This window comes from Lissotriton vulgaris, chromosome 3_1, assembly GCF_964263255.1.
Source record: "Lissotriton vulgaris chromosome 3_1, aLisVul1.2, whole genome shotgun sequence".
In the NCBI taxonomy this organism is placed as follows: domain Eukaryota; kingdom Metazoa; phylum Chordata; class Amphibia; order Caudata; family Salamandridae; genus Lissotriton; species Lissotriton vulgaris.
In genome coordinates this window covers 1,347,671,479-1,347,692,349 of record NC_141689.1, presented here as the reverse complement: position 1 = coordinate 1,347,692,349, position 20,871 = coordinate 1,347,671,479, and the positions used below count along the sequence as shown (strand labels likewise).

The 20,871-nt window shown below is 50.9% G+C and overlaps 1 protein-coding gene across 4 annotated transcripts in view; it reads left to right on the top strand.

Annotated features, from left to right (window-relative positions):
* GAK (cyclin G associated kinase) overlaps window positions 1–20,871 on the top strand; it is a 1,908,861-nt gene that overhangs the window by 529,569 nt on the left and 1,358,421 nt on the right. For all 4 annotated transcript variants that reach the window (XM_086961822.1, XM_086961820.1, XM_086961821.1 and 1 more), the window contains exon 10: window positions 4,191–4,293. In XM_086961822.1, coding sequence (XP_086817948.1) covers window positions 4,191–4,293 — 103 coding nt within the window. The remainder of the gene's footprint in view (window positions 1–4,190; window positions 4,294–20,871) is intronic.

The following is a 20,871-nucleotide window of genomic DNA, read 5'->3' as shown; positions in this document are numbered from 1 at the left end:
GCCCAGCGCTCCTTTCGCCTCCAGGGAAGGAGTCCCACACATCCTACCAGCCACGGGCCGCAGACTAACATTCAGCGCGGTGGCTGACGTGGTCACCATTGCGGTGGTAACAGGGGATAACGGCGCGGCCAGTCCACATCCATCCCCTCAGCATCCGCCTCAAAGCCTTCCTAGTCCGAGCTTTCAGGCCCATTTAACGCCAGTGGGGGCAGGGTTCGCCATCACCTCCTCCACTGGCGCACCATCACATCGGACAGGTGGATGCTGCAAATCGTCCGAAGGGGCTACTCCCTCCCCTTCGAAGCGACCCCTCCAGTCATGCCACTGCAGTACCACCGCGTGTCGGGGTAATCACTTGCAACTTCTGCAAGAGGAAGTTTCGGTCCTCTTGGCCAAGGGGGCCATCAAGCGCGTTCCTGGGCCAGAAGTAGGAAGTTTTTGTTACTCCCACTACTTTCTGGTTCCCAAGAAGGGCAAAGGGGGGCCTACGCCCTATCTTGGACCTAAGGAACGTCAATGGCTTCCTCCGGAAGGAGACGTTCAAGATGCTGACTTTTGGCTCAGGTCTTGGCTGCCCTGGACCCGGGAGACTGAATGGTAGCGTTGGACTTGCAGGAGGCATATTTTCACATCCCCGTCCTGCCGGCCCACCTAAGCTACCTGCGGTTCACGGTAGGCCACGAGCACTTTCAGTTTACCGTGCTCCCCTTCGGCCTTACCAGCACCCCACGGGTGTTCACGAAAGGGATGGCGGTGGTCGCAGCTCATCTGTGCAGGTTAAGGGTTTCAGTCTTCCCCCTACCTCGATGACTGATTGTTGAAGGCGGGCTCGCCCCAGACGGTCGTCAGCCACCTCCAGACTACGGCCGACCTCCTGCACCTGCTGGGGTTCTACATGTGCCGAAGTCGTACCTGTGTCCCTCTTAGAAGCTCCTCTTCATCGGAGTGGTTCTAGACTCTGCACAGTTTCGGGTTTGTCCTCCCGAACAGCGGGTTCGGGATATTCAGGCTCTGATTCCGATCTTTCAGCCGTTATCCTGATTCTCAGTCAGGTTGATGCTGCGGCTTCTGGGGCTGATGGCTGATGGCCTCCTGCATCCTTCTGGTGCATCCCGCCAGGTGGCGGATGCGGGCTCTGCAGTGGGACCTGAAGTTTCAGTGGGCCCAGCATCAGGGCAACTTGTCCGACCATGTCTTGATCTCGGAGGGCACTGCAAGACAGTTGCAGTGGTGGCTCACGGACCGCGATTGGGTCAGTGGCAGATCCCTCTCCCTACCCCAACCAGAGCACGTAGTTGTGACGGACGCGTCCCTCCAGGGCTGGGGGGCCACATGGGAGAGGCGGAGATCAGAGACCTCTGGTCTACGGCGGAGTCCCGGCTCCACATCAACCTTCTGGAGCTGCGGGCGATCTGGCTTGCACTGAAGGCATTCCTCCACTCTGTCCAGGGGAGTGTAGTGCAGGTGTTCACGGACAACACCACTGCCATGTGATGCTGCAACAAACAGGGCGGGGTGGGGTCGTGGACCCTATGCCAGGAGGCTCTGCGCCTCTGGCAGTGGCTGGAACATCAGGGCGTGACCCTAGTGGTTAAACACCTGGCAGGTTCCCTGAACGCCAGGGCAGACTAACTCAGCCGTCGGTGCATGATGGATCACGAATGATGTCTGAACTCTGACGTGGTGCAAGGCCTCTTTCAGCCGTGGGGAGAGCCTTGGTTAGATCTATTTGCCACATAAGAGAACGCGCAATGTCATCAGTTCTGCGCGTTGGAATTTCCAAGGCGGCACTCGCTCGGAGACGCTTTTCGTCGCGAGTGGAGCTGCGGTCTGTTGTACGCCTTTCCGTCTATACCACTTCTGCCCAGAGTGCTGAAGAAGATCAGGCGCGACCGGGCCCAAGTCATCTTAGTGGCTCCGGACTGGGCACGAAGATACTGGTATCCCGAGCTACTCCGCATGTCTGTCGATCCCCCGATTTGTCTGCCTCTTCAGGGGGACCTTCTGTCGCAGCAGCATTGGACGGTCCTCCACCTGAACCTGTCCAGTCTCCACTTACATGCGTGGAGATTGAGCGGCGGCAGTTGAGGCCATTTGACTTGCCTCCTGAAGTCTGTAATGTGATTCTGGTAGCCAGGCGTCCCTCCACAAAATCGGTATATGCCTGCAGGTGGAACAAATTTGTGGCATGGTGCACAGCAAAGGCTGTGGATCCCCTTTCTGCCCCGCTTTCAGAGGTTCTCCTCTTTCTTCTTTCTCTTGCCCAGCAGGGCTCTGCTCTGGGCAATCTAAAGGGCTACTTCTCTGCCATTCCGCCTTCTTAATGCTCCCTGATCAGCCCTCTTTGTTCAAGTCCACAGTTGTAAATAGGTTTTTGAGGGGCATCACTCATATGTTCCCTCCTGTTCCTTTCGTGATGCCTCAATGGGACTTGAACCTTGTTCGGACTTATCTGATGTGGGCTCCCTTCAAGCCACTTCATACCTGTCCTCTTCATCTCCTTGCTCTGAAGACTGCATTCCTGGTTGCCATCACCTCTGCCAGGAGAGTGAGTGAGCTCCAGGCCCTTTCTTCACAACCTCCTTTCCTTTCTGTCCATCCGGACAAAGTTGTGTTGCGGACGCGACCCTCTTTCCTGCCCAAGGTAGTCACAGCCTTCCATATTGGGCACTCCATCACCTTGCCCACCTTCTTTCCGCCTCCGCATCCCTCGAAAGAGGAAGAGAGGCTCCACTGTCTGGACCTAAACGTGCGCTCTCATACCATCTGGATCGCACACGCCAGTTCCGGGTGGATGACCAACTCTTTGTTGGTTACTTGGGCGCTAAGAAGGGACGGGCTGTGCACAAACGGACCATTTCTCGATGGGTTGTCTTGTGCAACAAGGCTTGTTACTCTCAGGCTAAAAAGGAGCCTCCTGTGGGGCTACGTGCCCATTCCACTCAGGCCACAGCGGCTACTACTGCCCTGGGTCGGGGAGTCCCCTTGCAGGACATCTGTCAGGTAGCAAGACACTACTGCCTGGACAGCCAAGTCCGGAGAGATGGCTTTTTCGGCCGTTCCGTTCTCCAGGACTTTCTGGTGTGATCATTGGTTTGGAGACCCACCACCAGGGTTGGTCTTTCTGGGGTATCTATTCTAAGGTAAGGAATCTAATACTAACCTGTTTCTTTCAGATGCACAAGTTACTTACCTTCGGTAACGATATATCTGTAAGAAACAGTAGTTAGTATTAGATTCCTTACCGCCCCACCCATCCTCTCAGTTCTGCCAACCGATATCTAGGGTTAAGGTCATCCCCTTTTAGGGCCGTAGTTTCATGGCACCAGTGTTGGTTTTTATCATGGCTCTGCGTTTCTGGCGCGGAAAAGCTGTGTATAAGAACTAACGTCAGCACGCGAGGGCGGCGTCTAAGTACTCGGACGTCATCCCGACGCCGACGACAGACGCGGAGCCGCAGATGACTCCTACTGACGCGCAGGGTTACTGCTACGCAAAATTTTCTGGATCCAGTCTGACGCCTGGGGATATTCTAAGGTAAGGAATCTAATACCAACTACTGTTTCTTACAGATATATCGTTACAGAAGGTAAGTAACTTGTGCTATAGATTCATTTTTTGGCAAAAAACAAATAAAGTCCATTAAACTTGGTTTAAGTAAGACTAAGGATGACTTTTTGAAAACTGCAAGGTGCCTTGATGGAAACTGATAAATTGCTAAATTAAAACTGCTCATTTGTATTAGGAAACTACAATCCTTTATTTTAAGTATTTTAGACAGGTCCCGCATATATCCATTATGTACACGAAGAGGGCTTAGTATATTAGTTTTGGGTGGATCTAAAATTTAGTAGACAGCTGATCGGAATAAATAAGCAACCAGTTTCTTTCTTGTGACAAGAATAACAGCCAATCTCTTGTAAACTAAGTCTGGATTACGATATAATAACCCATGCAGATACTAGAGCAGAATAGCTCTGGCTGTATGCCAGAGCGTGGCACGCATTTCACAGTGACTGACCTTCCATAAAAGCTTCACTAAGCAGTGTGGTTTATTCTCGAATTTTGTAAACATCTGAAGTAAGAAACTGACGAACGACACCATTTTACGTGTTCAGTTAATTATCGTAACAAAAGTGTCAGATAATAGTTTTTGAAGCAACCTTTCTAATCTTGATGTGTATTTATAGCTACTCGAGCAAAATGGAGGATATGGTAACAATGCCCAGCCAAGAGCATCCACGAATGCGTTACCACCTGGGTCTAAACAGCTAAACAACATGTACAACTCAGGTATGTAGGCAGAGCACCCAGTCTATTTAACACCCAGCTGCATAATTTATTAATGTAGTTTCATTGAATATTAGAATTCGAGCCTCAGACCATAACTGACGCTTTTGTTGTGCCTTAGGATTGTTTGTACTATTGGGCAAATAATGCTTTGAATAACTCGTTTTCTTTTCAGATCCCCCACTACAGTTGGCTGTAATTGTTAATTATACTTGGAGTAGGCATCAGGACTGCCCAGACCAGTAGTCCGGAATATATGTTTTGGGTTGTCGCCCCCGCGTAATAAGTGTGAATGGATTTGGGTAAAGCAAATTGGGTTTTCGAACGGAATTTTGTAAACAAAAGAAAAAGTTGGCATTTATATCTTGCAAATGGCCAATGACCCTAGGACGTTGTTTTGTGTTGTGAACTTTTTGAAGCTAGCACTTAAATTAAGGAAAACAATAGGGATCTGCTGAAATAGGTTTTATGTTTTTATAGGCTATCAATTGTTCGTAGGGGAAAGGCTCAATTATTTGTAACTGATTGTGAAAACTTTTTTTTAATATCTATGTACTTGTATTGTTATGCACTTTTATGGTATTTTTTAAATGCCGAATAAAGTATATGATTGATTAATTGATATTATGCTTTTTTTACTTATTAAGATCCTCAACGAAGGAATATTTGTAAAACCTAGTACGATTGTGTAATTTATAGTACATTGGGCTAGGAACGTGGGTAAAATGAGGATAGACTTTTACAGGTTCGTGTAAGGTGCACCCCTCAGGAATTTCTGGTTAATTTGTGGCAAATCTGATCATAAATAACCTTGACCGGCAACATTGGTGAAAGTTGGAAAGTAGGTAAACAGTGGTTTATATTGGGGTATTGGAGGTCTCCCTCGAGTACTTTTGGTAAAATAACTAGCATATGGTGTATCCTGGTAAAGGAACAACAAAGGAGTGCTTATGTGTAACTTAACATCAAAAAATCTAAAGCAAAATAAAGTGACAGATTATTCCTGGACCCCTACCTGGATCAGGCAGAACTAGGATTTAACATGTCCGATCCTAATAGTCAGGAGGCGACCACCCTGTGGATAGGAATGACTGAATCCAGCAAGGCAAGGCAAATAACCTTTTGTTTAGAAGGACCCTCACTCACCACTAGTTGGTGACATGCTTCATCATTGGGTCCCCGCTGGGGTGGCCGAATGCCGCCCCAGTGTGCTACAACGCCTGAGTTACACCGGAGCGGGTTGATGGTGAGTGTACTAGTGATTAAACTCAAATGTATGTGCAAAATAAGGGAGTGCAAGGTTAAAAAATACAAGGTTAGAACCCAAACAAAATATTTAATGCGGGCCAACCCGTATTGAGGTTAAAAACGTGAGGGTCGGACAACCAGTGGTTCTATATTAGGAGACCTGTGTCCTTAATTGCAATAACTGGTCAACATGTTTCAGCTGTCAAAAAGCGGGATCGCGCAGCATTCTTCAGGACCACACCTAAATGGCACTCCGGTGGTATGTACGCGCTAAGGTACACCCTCCCGTGAGGCACTTAATGTGAAAAATATAAAAATATAGTAGTGAAAAAGAATTTACTCACAGATATTACCCGTGCCGGCACACTGTGGAGTACAGTAGCCAAAAGATACACATCAAAGGAAGAACATCGACTTCCTGGGTCAGGACGGATTGGGAAATATTCACGCGGCGTCCTTTATACGCCCGCGACTCCCCGATCAGCACCTACATTCAGGGACTGCCATCTGCCCGTCTACCATTCAGTCCCTGAATGTAGGTGCTGGGCGGGGAGTCGCGGGCGTATAAAGGACGCCGCATGAATATTTCCCAATCCGTCCTGACCCAGGAAGTCGATGTTCTTCCTTTGATCTGTATCTTTTGGCTACTGCACTCCACACTGTGCCGGCACGGGTAACATCCGTGAGTAAATTCTTTTTCACTACTATATTTTTATATTTTTCACATTAAGTGCCTCACGGGAGGGTGTACCTTAGCGCGTACATACCACCGGAGTGCCATTTAGGTGTGGTCCTGAAGAATGCTGCGCGATCACGCTTTTTGACAGCTGAAACATGTTGACCAGTTATTGCAATTAAGGACACAGGTCTCCTAATATAGAACCACTGGTTGTCCGACCTTCACGTTTTTAACCTCAATACGGGTTGGCCCGCATTAAATATTTTGTTTGGGTTCTAACCTTGTATTTTTTAACCTTGCACTCACTTATTTTGCACATACATTTGAGTTTAATCCCTAGTACACTCACCATCAACCCGCTCCGCTGTAACTCAGGCGTTGTAGCACGCTGGGGCGGCATTCTGCCACCCCAGCAGGGGCCCAATGATGAAGCATGTCACCAACTAGTGGTGAGTGAGGGTCCTTCTAAACAAAAGGTTATTTGCCTTGCCTTGCTGGATTCAGTCATTCCTATCCAAAGGGTGGTCGCCTCCTGACTATTAGGATCGGACATGTTAAATCCTAGTTTTGCCTGATCCAGGTAGGGGTCCAGGAATAATCTGTTACTTTATTTTGCTTTAGTTTTTTTGATGTTAAGTTACACATAAGCACTCCTTTGTTGTTTCTAATATACTTTATGGGGTACAGGAGTGTTGACTCGAGCCCTATCTCTCTCGTTGATATATAAGTATCCTGGTAAAGAAACATTTGGTCCAAAGAGATCGGAATCTAAATACAACTTAATAGTGGGTTTGAGGGTTTTGCTTCCAAAATGTTTTGTAATTGTATCACAAAAAATGCATTTTAAGCACATCAGAGTTCTACCAGCTGGAAATAAAAGCTAGTAGGGTTAGGGTGTCTTCTTATTTGGCTGCTGACAGACTGCATAGGTGAAAAGGATGGAAAAAAACATTGTATCACTGCCGTTTTAGTAAGAGCATTTTCACCAGTGCTACTAAAGCTAATAACAGAAACACTGTTAGGAATGCAGATATATTAATCACGAACAATGTAATTCTTTCTAAGCAGAGTTGCCATATTTGTACTGCTTGTAAAGAACAGTACCATCACTACTTATTCCTCAGAAGGGCTGTTATACATTTTTTGGGCAGTAGTAATAGTATTCAGCAAGACTAAAGAGTGTGATATTTGCTTGCCATTAGTTATTTGCACATCTGGTTATTCCGTTTGTGATTTGCACAATTAATAGTGTGGCATTTTTAAAGTGCAATATCTGACATCCATTTCAGTGCTGATTGTTGTTAAATATTCTAGTAATACGAATTAGTCTAATACATATCCCTTTCTCCATGTTCCCCTTGGCACCAAAGTGTGTACCTCATGGCCTATGCTGATGCCCGCAGTCGGGCTGAACTGTTCCATGAGGCACAGGGTCAAGACGGATTTGCATATGACCAGGTCTAAACTGGGGTGCAATGGTGAGCAAAAGAACGATGGATTTAACCAAGATCTCTTGACTGGGGGGTGAATGTTTTGATTTGTTTTGAATTCCATCCATCAATTGTGTGTCTTATGCATCCTTGCGTCAGCATCCCATTTTCATTGCTTGTCAGTTTTTGACTCCTCGCAAAATTGTACATCTATTATTTTATTCCCATTCCATTCAGTAACAGTTTCCTAATGATTGCGTCTCAGTGTCATTGTACAAAAGGCAGTGTCTGGATGTATCACGCTGTTCGTTTCACCTTGTTTGTCTGACCTTTGAAGCATTCCATTGTCATTGTCCCTATACCAAGGTCATTGACGTAGTGACGTTAAGACAATGGCATGTGCTTATTAGGGTCAGTTTTTTCCTATGCAAAGAGTCACAGTATCGGTACCCCTTGTTAGTGGACCCGTGTACAACACCTAGCCAGTGTCTCTTAGTGCCTATTTCACATAGACAATGTCAGTATCCAAATGTATTTTCCCACCCCACCTGTCCGTGTCACTTTACCTGTGTTGGGTGCCTCTTTGTCAGTGTATCATTGTCAAAGTCCAATTATCAATCTCCCTGTGTTAATGTACCTGTGTGAGTCATCCCATGGCAGTCATTCTGTGTTTTTGTAAATGTGATAGTATCACAATTCCAGTTCCACTATCCCCAAACACACATAGGATCACAGTGTTGACATGTTTGGTTTTACAGAATTTATATTAGCCTATGCTTTAAAAAGGTCCTGGTGCACAGAAGTGAAAGTCTGGGACATGCAATGGAAGAAGTGCTCTGAATTTCAAAAGAAGAGAGCACAATTGGTGAAATATATAAACAGATCAGGAATGATAGGTTCCTTTGAAAGAAAAAAATAGAAGAAAGTTTTGTGACGACATTTCTGCTTAAAAAAGGATAGATTAAATTAAATAGAGCAGCCTGCAAATAATTTACAGACTATTAATTGATGCTTACATCCGCATTACCCAATGCAAAGAACACGTTTTCAGTTTTGGAAATGTTTGTTTTATACTGCATAACAAACACTGTTCTTCAAATTGCATGCTTTAGATCAACACAAATGATTTTTTCCAAATGAGATGGTCATTTCATTTAGTTTCATGATAAACTGACCTTGCTCATCAAACCATAAAATACATACACACAGTCAAGGGGTTGTCATACTGGTACAGTCACAAAACAAAGATAAAAGTCTCCAAATCCAAATTAATGTATTTTTTGGACAAGAACGCTCACCCACTGTGAGGTGGCATGCTCCATAATAGGGTCCCTTCTCACACCTCTACCTGTTGGTTGGGGGGGGGGGCAACAATTCCCACTCGGGAGGAGCTCTTTAAGTTCTCTTTTAAGGGATCCTCATCAAAGTCATAAGCACTAAATAATCCAGCCCAAGTGTGGAGACCCAGAATCACTTCTTTAACATTATATACATGTAGACAACTTGTACGTACTACAGTGTATATATATATATATATATATATATATATATATATATATATATATATATATATATATATATATATGTGTGTGTGTGTGTGTTCGAGGCATATGAGCTGCAGATTACACACTATGCATAGATGGCCACCTAGTGTTGGGCCCGGATGTTTGCAGTTTGTTTTGTTGTAGAAAGTCTTTCGGAGTCACAGGATAGGTGACTCCTCCTTAGGATGATACTGCGCATGGGCAACAGCTCCATCCCCAGATTGTTTTTTTTCCGCCACCGGGCTCGGATGTGTTCCAGTGCTCCGTGTTGGAACCGATTTCCTTCGGTGCGCAATATTCATCCAAAAATTCAAAACTTAGTTTCGAACGCTTTCCAGTCGACGCTAATCTTCAAACCTCGAGGATCTCGATTCCGGTCGTCGACGACGGCCTTCGGGCCTACCTAGGCCTCAACTCCAGCTAATGAAAAGGGCGCCATTTAAAAAGTGTCCTCAATGTGGGTCGAAGTTTCCCCACACCGACCTGCATGAGGTGTGTAACCTATGTCTCATTCTGGAGCACGAGGCGAAAGACTGTCCAGCTTGTTCCTCTTTCCGCTCCAAAAAGACTATCTAGGACTGAAGAGCGAGGAGAATAATGGCTGAAAGATCTTCAGCTCCGATACCGGACGAGATCTTCGAGGAGGGCGTCAACGTCCCTGAACAGCACGACGTTAACAGCAGCTCCGAAGCGGATGATTCCGAAGTCGAGGACATCACTCCAGCGCAGCGGGTCGTAAGTAAGACCGTCGACCCGACCCCTCCTCGACACAGAAGGCCCCGGTCACACCCTCGCCCTCCAGCTCGGGTGCACACTGTCAAACTGCTTCTACTGCCCCACCGTCGGGACCGGCTAAGAAGCTAACCAAGCCTTCAGGCGACTCAAGCTCGAGTCGACCTTCACACGGTGCCGGCGCACACATACCGGCACCGAAAAAGACAACGGCCCAACATCCAAGTAATCTGTACCGAAGCACACCACTACCCCTTCGGCACGAAACCCAGGCCGGAACCAAGCAAGCCCGCTTCGGATTCCAAAACGCCACCGGAACCGAAAAAATAATCGGATACGAAAAGGTCATCCGTTCCAAAAACTATACCGGAACCGAAAAAACACTCGGAACCGAAAAAAGCTTCGGATCCGAAAAAGACGGCTGCCTCCCCAGTGAAAGACATTGCCAAGAAACCAAACCAACCCATCTCGGTGCACAAGACTTCCTCCGCACCAAAAGACCAATCCCCTTCAGTGGATTTATCCTACCCAGATCCTGCTCAAAATACTCTGGCCAAGGTCCCAATCACTGGACATCTAGTTTTGGCTCCAAAGAAGCGACCACTGGACACTCCAGCTCCGCATTCAAGGAAGGACATGGCTACCTCTCCATTAAGACTGCCTTCCCCTTCTCTTTCACCTGTACCATCATCACCACCACAGCATTCTCGAGCATCTCCTATCACACCACACAGGGATGATAGCTCTGACGATATGGGGGGGTAACATGCCTGATCCAACAACGCCCACAGGATCCCCAGACCCGTGGGACAATTATACCACCCTAGATGTCCCAAATGTCCCTTAGGATGACATATACCCCTCAAGGCCTTCCCCACCAGAAGACACTATAAGGTTTAATGAATTAATTCACAGGACTGCACATTATCATACAGACCCTGTTGAGGAAGACTTCCTTATGGATACATTCTACAATGCACAAAGGTCTTCATTCATCTTGCCCATTCTTAAAGGAGTGATCAAGCATGCTCCTGAAGTCTTCAAAGACCCAGTCAAAACTCTGGTCATTAACCCTTGGATAGAGAAAAAATATAAAGCTGCCCCATCAGACCCAGCATATTTTAAAGGCCCGGTACCACTAGACTCACTTGTCTTTTCCAACGCACGCAAGAGAGCAAACTCACATAACACCTGGTGAGGCTGCACCGCCAGATAAAGAGTCTAAGCTACCTGAAGCATCAGGCAAAAGAACAGCGTCTCAAGCAGCAACCATGTGGCGTATCGCCAATACACAGGCACTGCTAGCCAGATATGACAGGGCACATTAAGATGAGCTAGAGTCCCTAATGAGGCACCTCCCTGACAAGTACAAGGATAGAGCGAACAAGCGCATCCAGGAGGGTAAAAACATCACAAACACCTCCATTAGGTGTGCCCTCGATGCAGCAGACACGGCCTCTAGGGCAGCTAACACCAGCGTCTTACTACGCAGACACACATGGCTGCGCACATCAGGGTCAAACCCGAGGTACAAAGCGCCATTCTTAACCAACCCTTTGACGAACAACACCTATTTGGACCCGAGGTAGATGTATCATTAGAGAAAATGAAAAAAGATACAGACTCTGCCAAATCTATGGGAGCCCTGCAGTCGCAGGCTCCCAGGCGTTCATTTCGTCGCTCAAACTATCGAGGTGCCACCAGGGGATATACTTTAGACACAGCTTCCACCTCTTTCAAAGCCCCTACATAGTCTACCTACAGTAAAGGCTACCAAAGGGGTGGGTACAGGGGTAACAATAACAAAGGCAGAGGCAAAAATAACAACTCACGCTCTGCCTCTACCCCTGCCCAATGACTCCCTTCCCCCGCCTCATTCCACTCCTGTCGGGGGAAGACTGGGAAAACATCATATCAGACAGGTGGGTGCTCCAAATAATTCAATCAGGTTATTGTCTGGAACTAACATCTACCCCCCCCAAACATACCACCCAAGCAACGTCCAATGTCACAGGAACATTTAACATTGCTCAGACAGGAGGTAATATCCCTCCTGCAGAAAAATGCAATAGAAATTGTTCCAGAGCATCAGAAAACCAAAGGAGTATACTCCCTATATTTCCTAACTAGCAGCCCGTCCCGACCTTGTCCGGGAGCAATCAGGCTTCCCCGACCCCGCCTGCCCCGACATTGTCCAGCATTTCGGGCCCCCGCCCGCCCCGTCCCCCGCCTGCCCCGACCGACATTGTCCCCCGGAGCCTTAAAAAGGCGACATATGATAGTCACAGCAGTGCACTATAATGTAAAACCGTCTCACTTTAGTGCAGCTATTACTCCAGCCTTCGCCTGGAAATTACCATTTCCATGTGTTTAGAGTGTGGATAAACCGAACCAGATTTCCTGCCTTTCCTTCGGGCTGCTTGTTATCCCCGTCCCCGCCCGCCCCGACCCCCGCCTGCACCGACATTGTCCCCCGGAGCCTTAAAAAGGCGACATATGATAGTCACAGCAGTGCGCTTCGGGCTGTTTGCTTTCCCAGTCCACATGAAAAGTACCACGAAAAGAGGGCACATTTAAACACTGCTCCGAGGTTGACAGATCACTTTCGCCTGTGAGGTCTCTTTGAGCGGGGTTTACCCTTGACGGAGCTCGGCGTGCATGGTAACATAATGCCCGCGTGTCAACCTAATGACCCTTAAAGCTGAAACGCTGAATAGCTGGCGCTCTGCAGTTCAACTTCCTGAGCTGTGTTTGAGGCAAAACTAATGAGCTTGATCGTGGTAGTTTGGAGCCTTACATCACCCCGACCCCCGCTGCCTTACCTCAGCCGCCGCTCCTCAGTCAACCGCTCCTCGCCGCTCCTCCCCCGTGCCATGTCCGCCGCTCCTGGACGCCGCTCCTCCCTGTGCTCAGCACGCAGGTCGCGGACGGCGCTACTTCGAGGGGACTACTTTTTTTATAATGTACATTTTTTTAATATAACATATTTTTTAACTTTATATAGCCTGCACACCCTGAGGATTCCAATGATGTATCGGGTGTGTGGATTGGCGCTGTGGTTCCCGAGTTTACCCGCCTCAAAGCCTCAAAGTTCTTTCTTTATAATAGTAGTATAGATACCAAAGAAGGACGGATCTCTAAGACCCATCCTAGACCCATCCTAGGCTCTAAACATTTACATACAGTCGTATCATTTTCATATGGTTACACTACAACAAGTCCTCCCATTACTGGTATTAAACAACTTCCTTGTCACTCTAGATCTCAAGGACACCTACTTCCATATTCCCATCCACGCAGCACACAGAAAATATCTCAGATTTGTGCTAGACGGACAACACTACCAGTTCAAAGGGCTCCCATTCGGAGTCACAACAGCGCCAAGGGTGTTTATCAAATGCCTAGCAGTAGTAGCGGCACACCTAAGAAGACAGCACAATCTGAAAGAGACACGTTAGTGATAGATTCCTTACCTTAGAATATCCCCAGGCGTCAGACTGGATCCGGAAATTTTTGCGTAGCAATACCCCTGCGCGCTGGTAGGCGTCGTCTGCGGCTCCGCGTCCGTCGTCGGCGTCGTGAGCGCCGGGATGACGTCATCGGAGTATATAGACGGCGCCCATGCGCGCTGACGTCAGTTCTTCTTTTTTCCGCGCCAGCTAGCGCAGATCCGGAAGAAGCTCTACCCCCAGTCACTTTTTGACTGAAAACTTTTTTGATCTTTTTGATCCTCTACTTAGTCGATTCTCGACTATCGGTGCCAGGGATGCCCGGGTTCAAGCCTTGCTCGAAGTGCGGCCGACTCATGTCGGTCACGGACCCCCATCGCCGGTGCCTGAAGTGCTTAGGCCTCGACCACGACGATCGAACCTGTGACGACTGCCGGGCCCTGACGTCGAAGGCTAGGCGGGAGCGGTCCCGCAAGCGTCTCGAGCTGAGGCAGTCGGCCCCGCGCCGCTCCAGGTCCCGGTCCCGGTCCCACGGGAGGTCGAGGGACAGGTCGCGAGGTCGGAGTCATCGACGCTCCGGGAGTGGTCACCGATCGTCTGGTTCCAAGTCCTCAGGTAAGAGGCATGAGAGGTCGGAGCGACACCATCGGTCCTCCGACCCGCCCCGTCGCTCGCTCGATGCGACCGGGGATTCGGGCGACACCGCCCACGCGGCTCCGCGGGAGTCGCAAGCGTCGCCGCCTGCCCCACACCTTCGGGTCCCTGGGCACGGCGCGTCGCAGGAGGAGGTCGAGAGGTACCTCATGGCCATGAGGGCCCTCCCTCCTCAGTCGGTTCCCGTGGCGCCTTCGGGCCGATCGGCTCCGTCTGGAGGTCCTTCCGGGTCGGGCGCTTCGGCCCCGACGACGTCGGGTGCTTCGGCCCTGGCGCCGCTGGCGACTTCGGTCCCGGCGCCGCGCGACCTCGCTGGATCCGGCTCCGGATCCGGGACCTCGCCGGTCGACCTTACGACCTCACCGGCGCCGTCCCTTCAGGTGTCGTCCCCGGCAGCCGTAGTGGTTGCCGACCCCAATGCTTCCTACGGTCCGCCTCAGGCGTCGGAGGGGCGCCGCTGGGCGCCGATTCCGTCGGCCGTCGGAGAATTCTATCTCCACGAGGAGGCCCTGGCTGTTAATCCTGGTCTCCAGGAGCTGGGTGACGAGGAGCAGTGGGAGGGGTCCGAGGACCCTCTGGCACGTGATTGCCAGTCTCATCAGGACTGGACATATGAGCTTGGGGAGGCCAGTGGTATTGACACATCGCCAGACACTGGATTTACGTCGCCCCCGACTGTGGCTTCGGAGGCGGGTTCTGCTTACAGTGTAGTGTTGACGAAGGCAGCTAAGGCCCTACACCTTGAGCTCCCCGTCGCGGCCGTGAGGACTAATCTCCTCACTGAGGTACTCAAACAGCAGTCCGGCTCCGCGGAGCCCCTTCTGCCGTTCAATGAGGCCTTGTGTGACGTTCTGCTGGGCACTTGGTCCAAGCCCGCCACAGGTCCCCCTGTGGATAGGAACGTGGCCAGACGCTACCGCCCGGCACCGGGCGACCCTTGCTTTTTGTCCACCCACCCCACCCCCGAGAGCCTGGTCATCCAGGCCTCCAACTCCCAGTCCGCATTCCCGTCGGCCCCGCCCGACAGGGAATCCAAGAGATTTGAGCAGTTCGGGAAGAAGGTCTTCTCGTCTGTGAGCCTAGGGCTCCGGTCAGTGAACACCAACTGTCTCTTGGGCCGCTACACCCACACTCTGTGGGACACGGTTGCGGAGGTGCTGCCACAATGCTCTGAGGAGGTCAGGGCTAAACTCAGCCAAACCCTTGCGGACGGCCGAGATGCGGCACGCTTTTCCATCCGGTGTGGGCTGGATACCACGGACTCACTGGGCAGGGCGATGGCAACGACGGTGGCGGTTCGACGCCACGCCTGGTTGAGGTCCGCCAATTTCTCGGCCGATGTCCAGGCCACTCTCCTGGACATGCCGTTTGATGGCCGTCGCCTCTTCGGCGACAAGGCAGACCATGCGCTGGAACGTTTTAAGGACTCCAGGGCCACGGCCAAGTCCTTGGGCCTTGCGGCCCCACGCCAGCAATCGGGTGCCTTTCGCTCCTTTCGTGGCCACGGAAGGGGCGCCCCACCACGGACCGTCAGCCACGCGCCGCAGAATGTTCAGCAACGCGGTGGCGGCCGTGGGAACCGCCGTGGCGGTGGTCGGGGCCAGCGGCGAGGCCAGTCCACACCTCCCTCAGCAGCCCCCGCATCAAAACCTTCCTAGTCCGAGTTTTCAGGCCCATGTGACGCCTGTGGGAGGCAGGGTTCGCCATCACCTCTCCCACTGGCATACAGTCACTTCGGACAGGGGGGTGCTGCAAATTGTCCGAAGGGGTTTCTCCCTCCCCTTCGAGTCTTCCCCTCCATCCATGCCACCTCAATGCCACCGTGTGTCGGGGGATCACTTGCGACTTCTGCAAGAGGAAGTTTCGGCCCTCTTGGCCAAGAGGGCCATCGAGCGCGTTCCTGGGCCAGAAGTAGGACGTGGCTGTTACTCCCACTACTTTCTGGTACCCAAGAAGGGCAAAGGGGGCCTACGCCCTATCTTGGATCTGCGGAACGTCAACGGCTTCCTCCGTACGGAGAAGTTCAAGATGCTCACTTTGGCTCAGGTCCTGGCTGCCCTGGACCCAGGAGACTGGATGGTAGCGTTGGACTTGCAGGACGCCTATTTCCACATCCCCGTCCTGCCGGCCCACCGGCGTTACCTGCGGTTCACGGTAGGCCACGAGCACTTTCAGTTTACCGTGCTCCCCTTCGGCCTTACCAGCGCCCCACGGGTGTTCACGAAGGTGATGGCGGTGGTCGCAGCCCATCTGCGCAGGCAAGGGGTGTCAGTCTTCCCCTACCTCGACGACTGGTTGTTGAAGGCGGGCTCGCCCCAGACAGTCGTCAGCCACCTCCAGACTACGGCCGACCTCCTGCACTTGCTGGGGTTCTCCATCAATGTGCCGAAGTCACACCTGTGTCCCTCTCAGAAGCTCCTTTTCATCGGAGCGGTTCTCGACTCGGCGCAGTTTCGGGTTTACCCACCCGAGCAGCGGGTTCGGGATATTCAGGCTCTGATTCCTATCTTCGGGCCGTTATCCCGGGTCTCGGTCAGGTTGACGCTGCGGCTTCTGGGACTGATGGCCTCCTGCATCCTTCTGGTGCGTCACGCCAGGTGGCGGATGCGGGCTCTGCAGTGGGACCTGAAGTTTCAGTGGGCCCAGCATCAGGGCAACCTGTCCGATCATGTCCTGATCTCAGAGGGCACTGCGAAACAACTGCAGTGGTGGCTCACGGACCGCGACTGGGTCTGTGGCAGACCCCTCTCTCTACCCCAGCCGGAGCACGTAGTTGTGACGGACGCGTCCCTCCAGGGCTGGGGAGGCCACATGGGAGAGGCGGAGATCAGAGGCCTCTGGTCTCCGGCGGAGTCCCGGCTCCACATCAACCTTCTGGAGCTGCGGGCGATTCGTCTTGCACTGAAGGCATTCCTCCCCTCTGTCAGGGGGAGCGTGGTGCAAGTGTTCACCGACAACACCACCGCCATGTGGTACTGCAACAAACAGGGCGGTGTGGGGTCGTGGACCCTTTGCCAGGAGGCTCTGCGCCTCTGGCAGTGGCTGGAACATCAGGGCGTGACTCTGGTGGTTCAACACCTGGCAGGTTCTCTGAATGCCAGGGCGGACGAACTCAGCCGCCGGTGCATGATGGATCACGAATGGCGTCTGAACTCGGACGTGGCGCAAGGTCTCTTTCGACAGTGGGGAGAGCCTTGGTTAGATCTATTCGCCACAGAAGAGAACGCGCAATGTCAGCAGTTCTGCGCGTTGGAGTTTCCAAGGCGGCACTCGCTCGGAGACGCTTTTCGTCGCGAGTGGAGCTGCGGCCTGTTGTACGCCTTTCCGCCTATACCACTTCTGCCCAGAGTGCTGAAGAAGATCAAGCGCGACCGGGCCCAAGTTATCCTTGTGGCTCCGGACTGGGCTCGAAGATACTGGTATCCCGAGCTACTCAGCATGTCAGTCGATCCCCCGATTCGTCTGCCTCTTCGGGAGGACCTTCTGTCGCAGCAGCAGGGGACGGTCCTGCACCCGAACCTGTCCAGTCTCCACCTACAAGCTTGGAGATTGAGCGGCGGCAGTTGAGGCCATTTGACTTGCCTCCCGAAGTCTGTGACATCATTCTGGCAGCCAGGCGTCCCTCCACTAAGTCGGTATACGCCTGCCGGTGGAATAGATTTGTGGCATGGTGCTCAGCAAAGGCTGTGGATCCCCTCTCTGCACCCCTTTCGGAAGTGCTGCTCTTTCTTCTTTCCCTTGCCCAGCAGGGCTCTGCTCTGGGCACTCTTAAAGGGTACCTCTCTGCTCTTTCAGCCTTCTTGAGGCTACCAGATCAGCCTTCTTTGTTCAAGTCCCCTATAGTGAGTAGATTTCTGAAGGGCATCACACACATGTTCCCTCCTGTTCCCTTCGTGATGCCCCAGTGGGACTTGAACCTTGTTCTCACCTATCTGATGTGTGCTCCCTTTGAGCCACTTCATAACTGTCCTCTTCGCCTCCTTACGCTGAAGACGGCCTTCCTGGTTGCCATCACCTCTGCCAGGAGGGTGAGTGAGCTCCAGGCTCTTTCTTCTTCTCCGCCTTTCCTGTCTGTTCATCCTGATAAGGTGGTGTTGCGTACACGACCTTCCTTTCTGCCCAAGGTTGTCACGGCCTTCCACATCGGGCAGTCCATCACCTTGCCCACCTTCTTTCCGCCTCCGCATCCCTCGAAAGAGGAAGAGAGGCTCCACCGTCTGGATCCAAAACGTGCGCTCTCCTACTACCTGGACCGCACTCGCCAATTCCGGGTGGATGACCAACTCTTCGTTGGTTACGTGGGCGCGAAGAAGGGAAAGGCTGTACACAAGAGGACCATCTCCAGGTGGATCATCTTGTGCATCCAAGCATGCTACTCCATGGCGAGGAAGGAGCCCCCGGCTGGATTGCGGGCTCACTCCACTCGGGCCACGGCTACAACAACTGCCCTGGGCCGCGGTGTCCCCCTGCAGGACATCTGTCAGGCAGCCACGTGGGCCTCGCTGCACACGTTCGCAAGACACTACTGCCTGGACAGTCAAGTCCGGAGGGATGGCTTCTTTGGCCGTTCCGTCCTCCAGGACTTTCTGGTGTGATATTGGTTCGCAGACCCACCACCGGGGTTGGTATTGCTGGGGTATCTATTCTAAGGTAAGGAATCTATCACTAACGTGTCTCTTTCAGATGCACAAGTTACTACTTGTGTAACGATATATCTGTAAGAGACATTAGTTAGTGATAGATTCCTTACCGCCCTCCCATCCTCCCCGTTCTGCGAACCGATATTTAGGGTTAAGGTCATCCCCTTTCAGGGCCCTAGTTTCAATGGCACCAGTGTTAGTTCTATCATGGCTCTGCGTATCTGGCGCGGAAAAGCTGTGTTATCAGAACTGACGTCAGCGCGCATGGGCGCCGTCTATATACTCCGATGACGTCATCCCGGCGCTCACGACGCCGACGACGGACGCGGAGCCGCAGACGACGCCTACCAGCGCGCAGGGGTATTGCTACGCAAAAATTTCCAGATCCAGTCTGACGCCTGGGGATATTCTAAGGTAAGGAATCTATCACTAACTAATGTCTCTTACAGATATATCGTTACACAAGTAGTAACTTGTGCTTCACGTCTTCCCATATCTGGACGACTGGCTCATAAAAGACAGCTCACATAGACAGTGTGTGCAAAACACTCAAGCTGCTGTTCAACTGCTTCACGACTTGGGATTCACGGTAAATCACGTCAAATCGCACCTGCACCCCTCGCACATACAACAATATCTTGGCGCTACAATAAACACCCAATTAACACTAGCTTATCCCTCTCCAGCTAGGATAACAAGTGTACAAACTCTCCTAACAAAATTCAAACCACAACACTCGCTACCAGCTCGAGTGTTCATGCAACTCATAGGAATTATGGCATCTTGCATATCTGTAGTACCTCAAGCAAGATTGCAAATGCGTCCACTTCAAGAGTGCCTAGCACGCCAATGGAACCAGGCTCAAGGTCACTTAACAGACCTAGTGTTGGTAGAAGGTCGGACTCATTGTTCTCTGCAATGGTGGAACACCAAAAACCTTTCCAAGGGACTACCGTTTCTAGAGCCAGTTCCCCAAATAGTCATGACAGCAGACGCATCGCTTTCCGGCTGGGGAGCCCATCTACTGCATCACACCACGCAGGGCAGGTGGGCACCGCAACAAAAGTTACTCCATATCAATCATTTGGAGTTGCTAGCCGTGTTTCTAGCTCTGAAAGCATTTCAAACTCAAGTGTCAGGCAAGGCTGTCTTAGTCCGCACAGACAATATGACAGCTATGTACTACATAAACAAACAAGGGGGACACACTCTCTGCAGCTCTCTGTTAGCTCAGCAGATATGGAGATGGGGCTATACCACTAAAAATCTTCCTCTTAGCCCAACACGTCCCAGGAGTACAAAACACTATCTCAGATCTGCTAAGTCGAAAAACACAGCAGATCCACGAGTGGGAACTTCACCCGCAAGTTCTTCATCCGTTCTTCCAAATGTGGGGACAACCTCAGATAGTCCTCTTTGCCACCCACGAAAACGCAAAATGCCCAAACTTTGCCGCCAGATACCCACACCCATTGTCCAAGGGCAAACCGATATGGATGAACTGGTCAAGACTAGTGCGTAAGCTTTTCCTCCTCTCCCACTACTTCCCTTAGTGGTGCGCAAACTACAAAACATTCCCTGACACTCATTCTAGTCGCTCCAACTTGGGCCAGACAACCGTGGTACACCACGCTGCTGAAAATGTCTGTGGTGCCTGTAGGAAGGTGGATATCGGACTATGGTTACCCCCAACTTTTTCCCTAGTGTTTTGCTGGTTTTCGACTTAGTTGGCTTGGGATCCTGCTATTCAGGACCCCAGGCTTCCTGCTCTCTCTGTTAAAATGGACTCCATGTACCTTAGGTACATATCTAATTGGATACTGGGTCACCTTATCAGTCCCTGTACAGTGTACCTTAGGTGCCCAGGGCATAGGTGCACTCAGGGCCTACCAGGGGCTGCAGCATGTATTATGCCACCCCTGGCTGGCCATCCAAATCTGACACATCTGGCTGATCAATCAGCTGGGGCAAGGTGCTGTAATCACCCTTTGCTTTAGATATAGTATACCTATATCTAAACCTAAAATGGACACATATATACTCCTATAAGTCACTCCTATGGCAGGCCTTAACAATCCTGGAGGCATAGTGCTTGGGATTATGTGAGATAGTGCTCTGACAAGATCTGAGTCTGTCTACAGCTTTCGGAACCAAGTCCTTTAGCTGTTTCCATGATAACGCTATACCATATACTCTTAAGTGCAT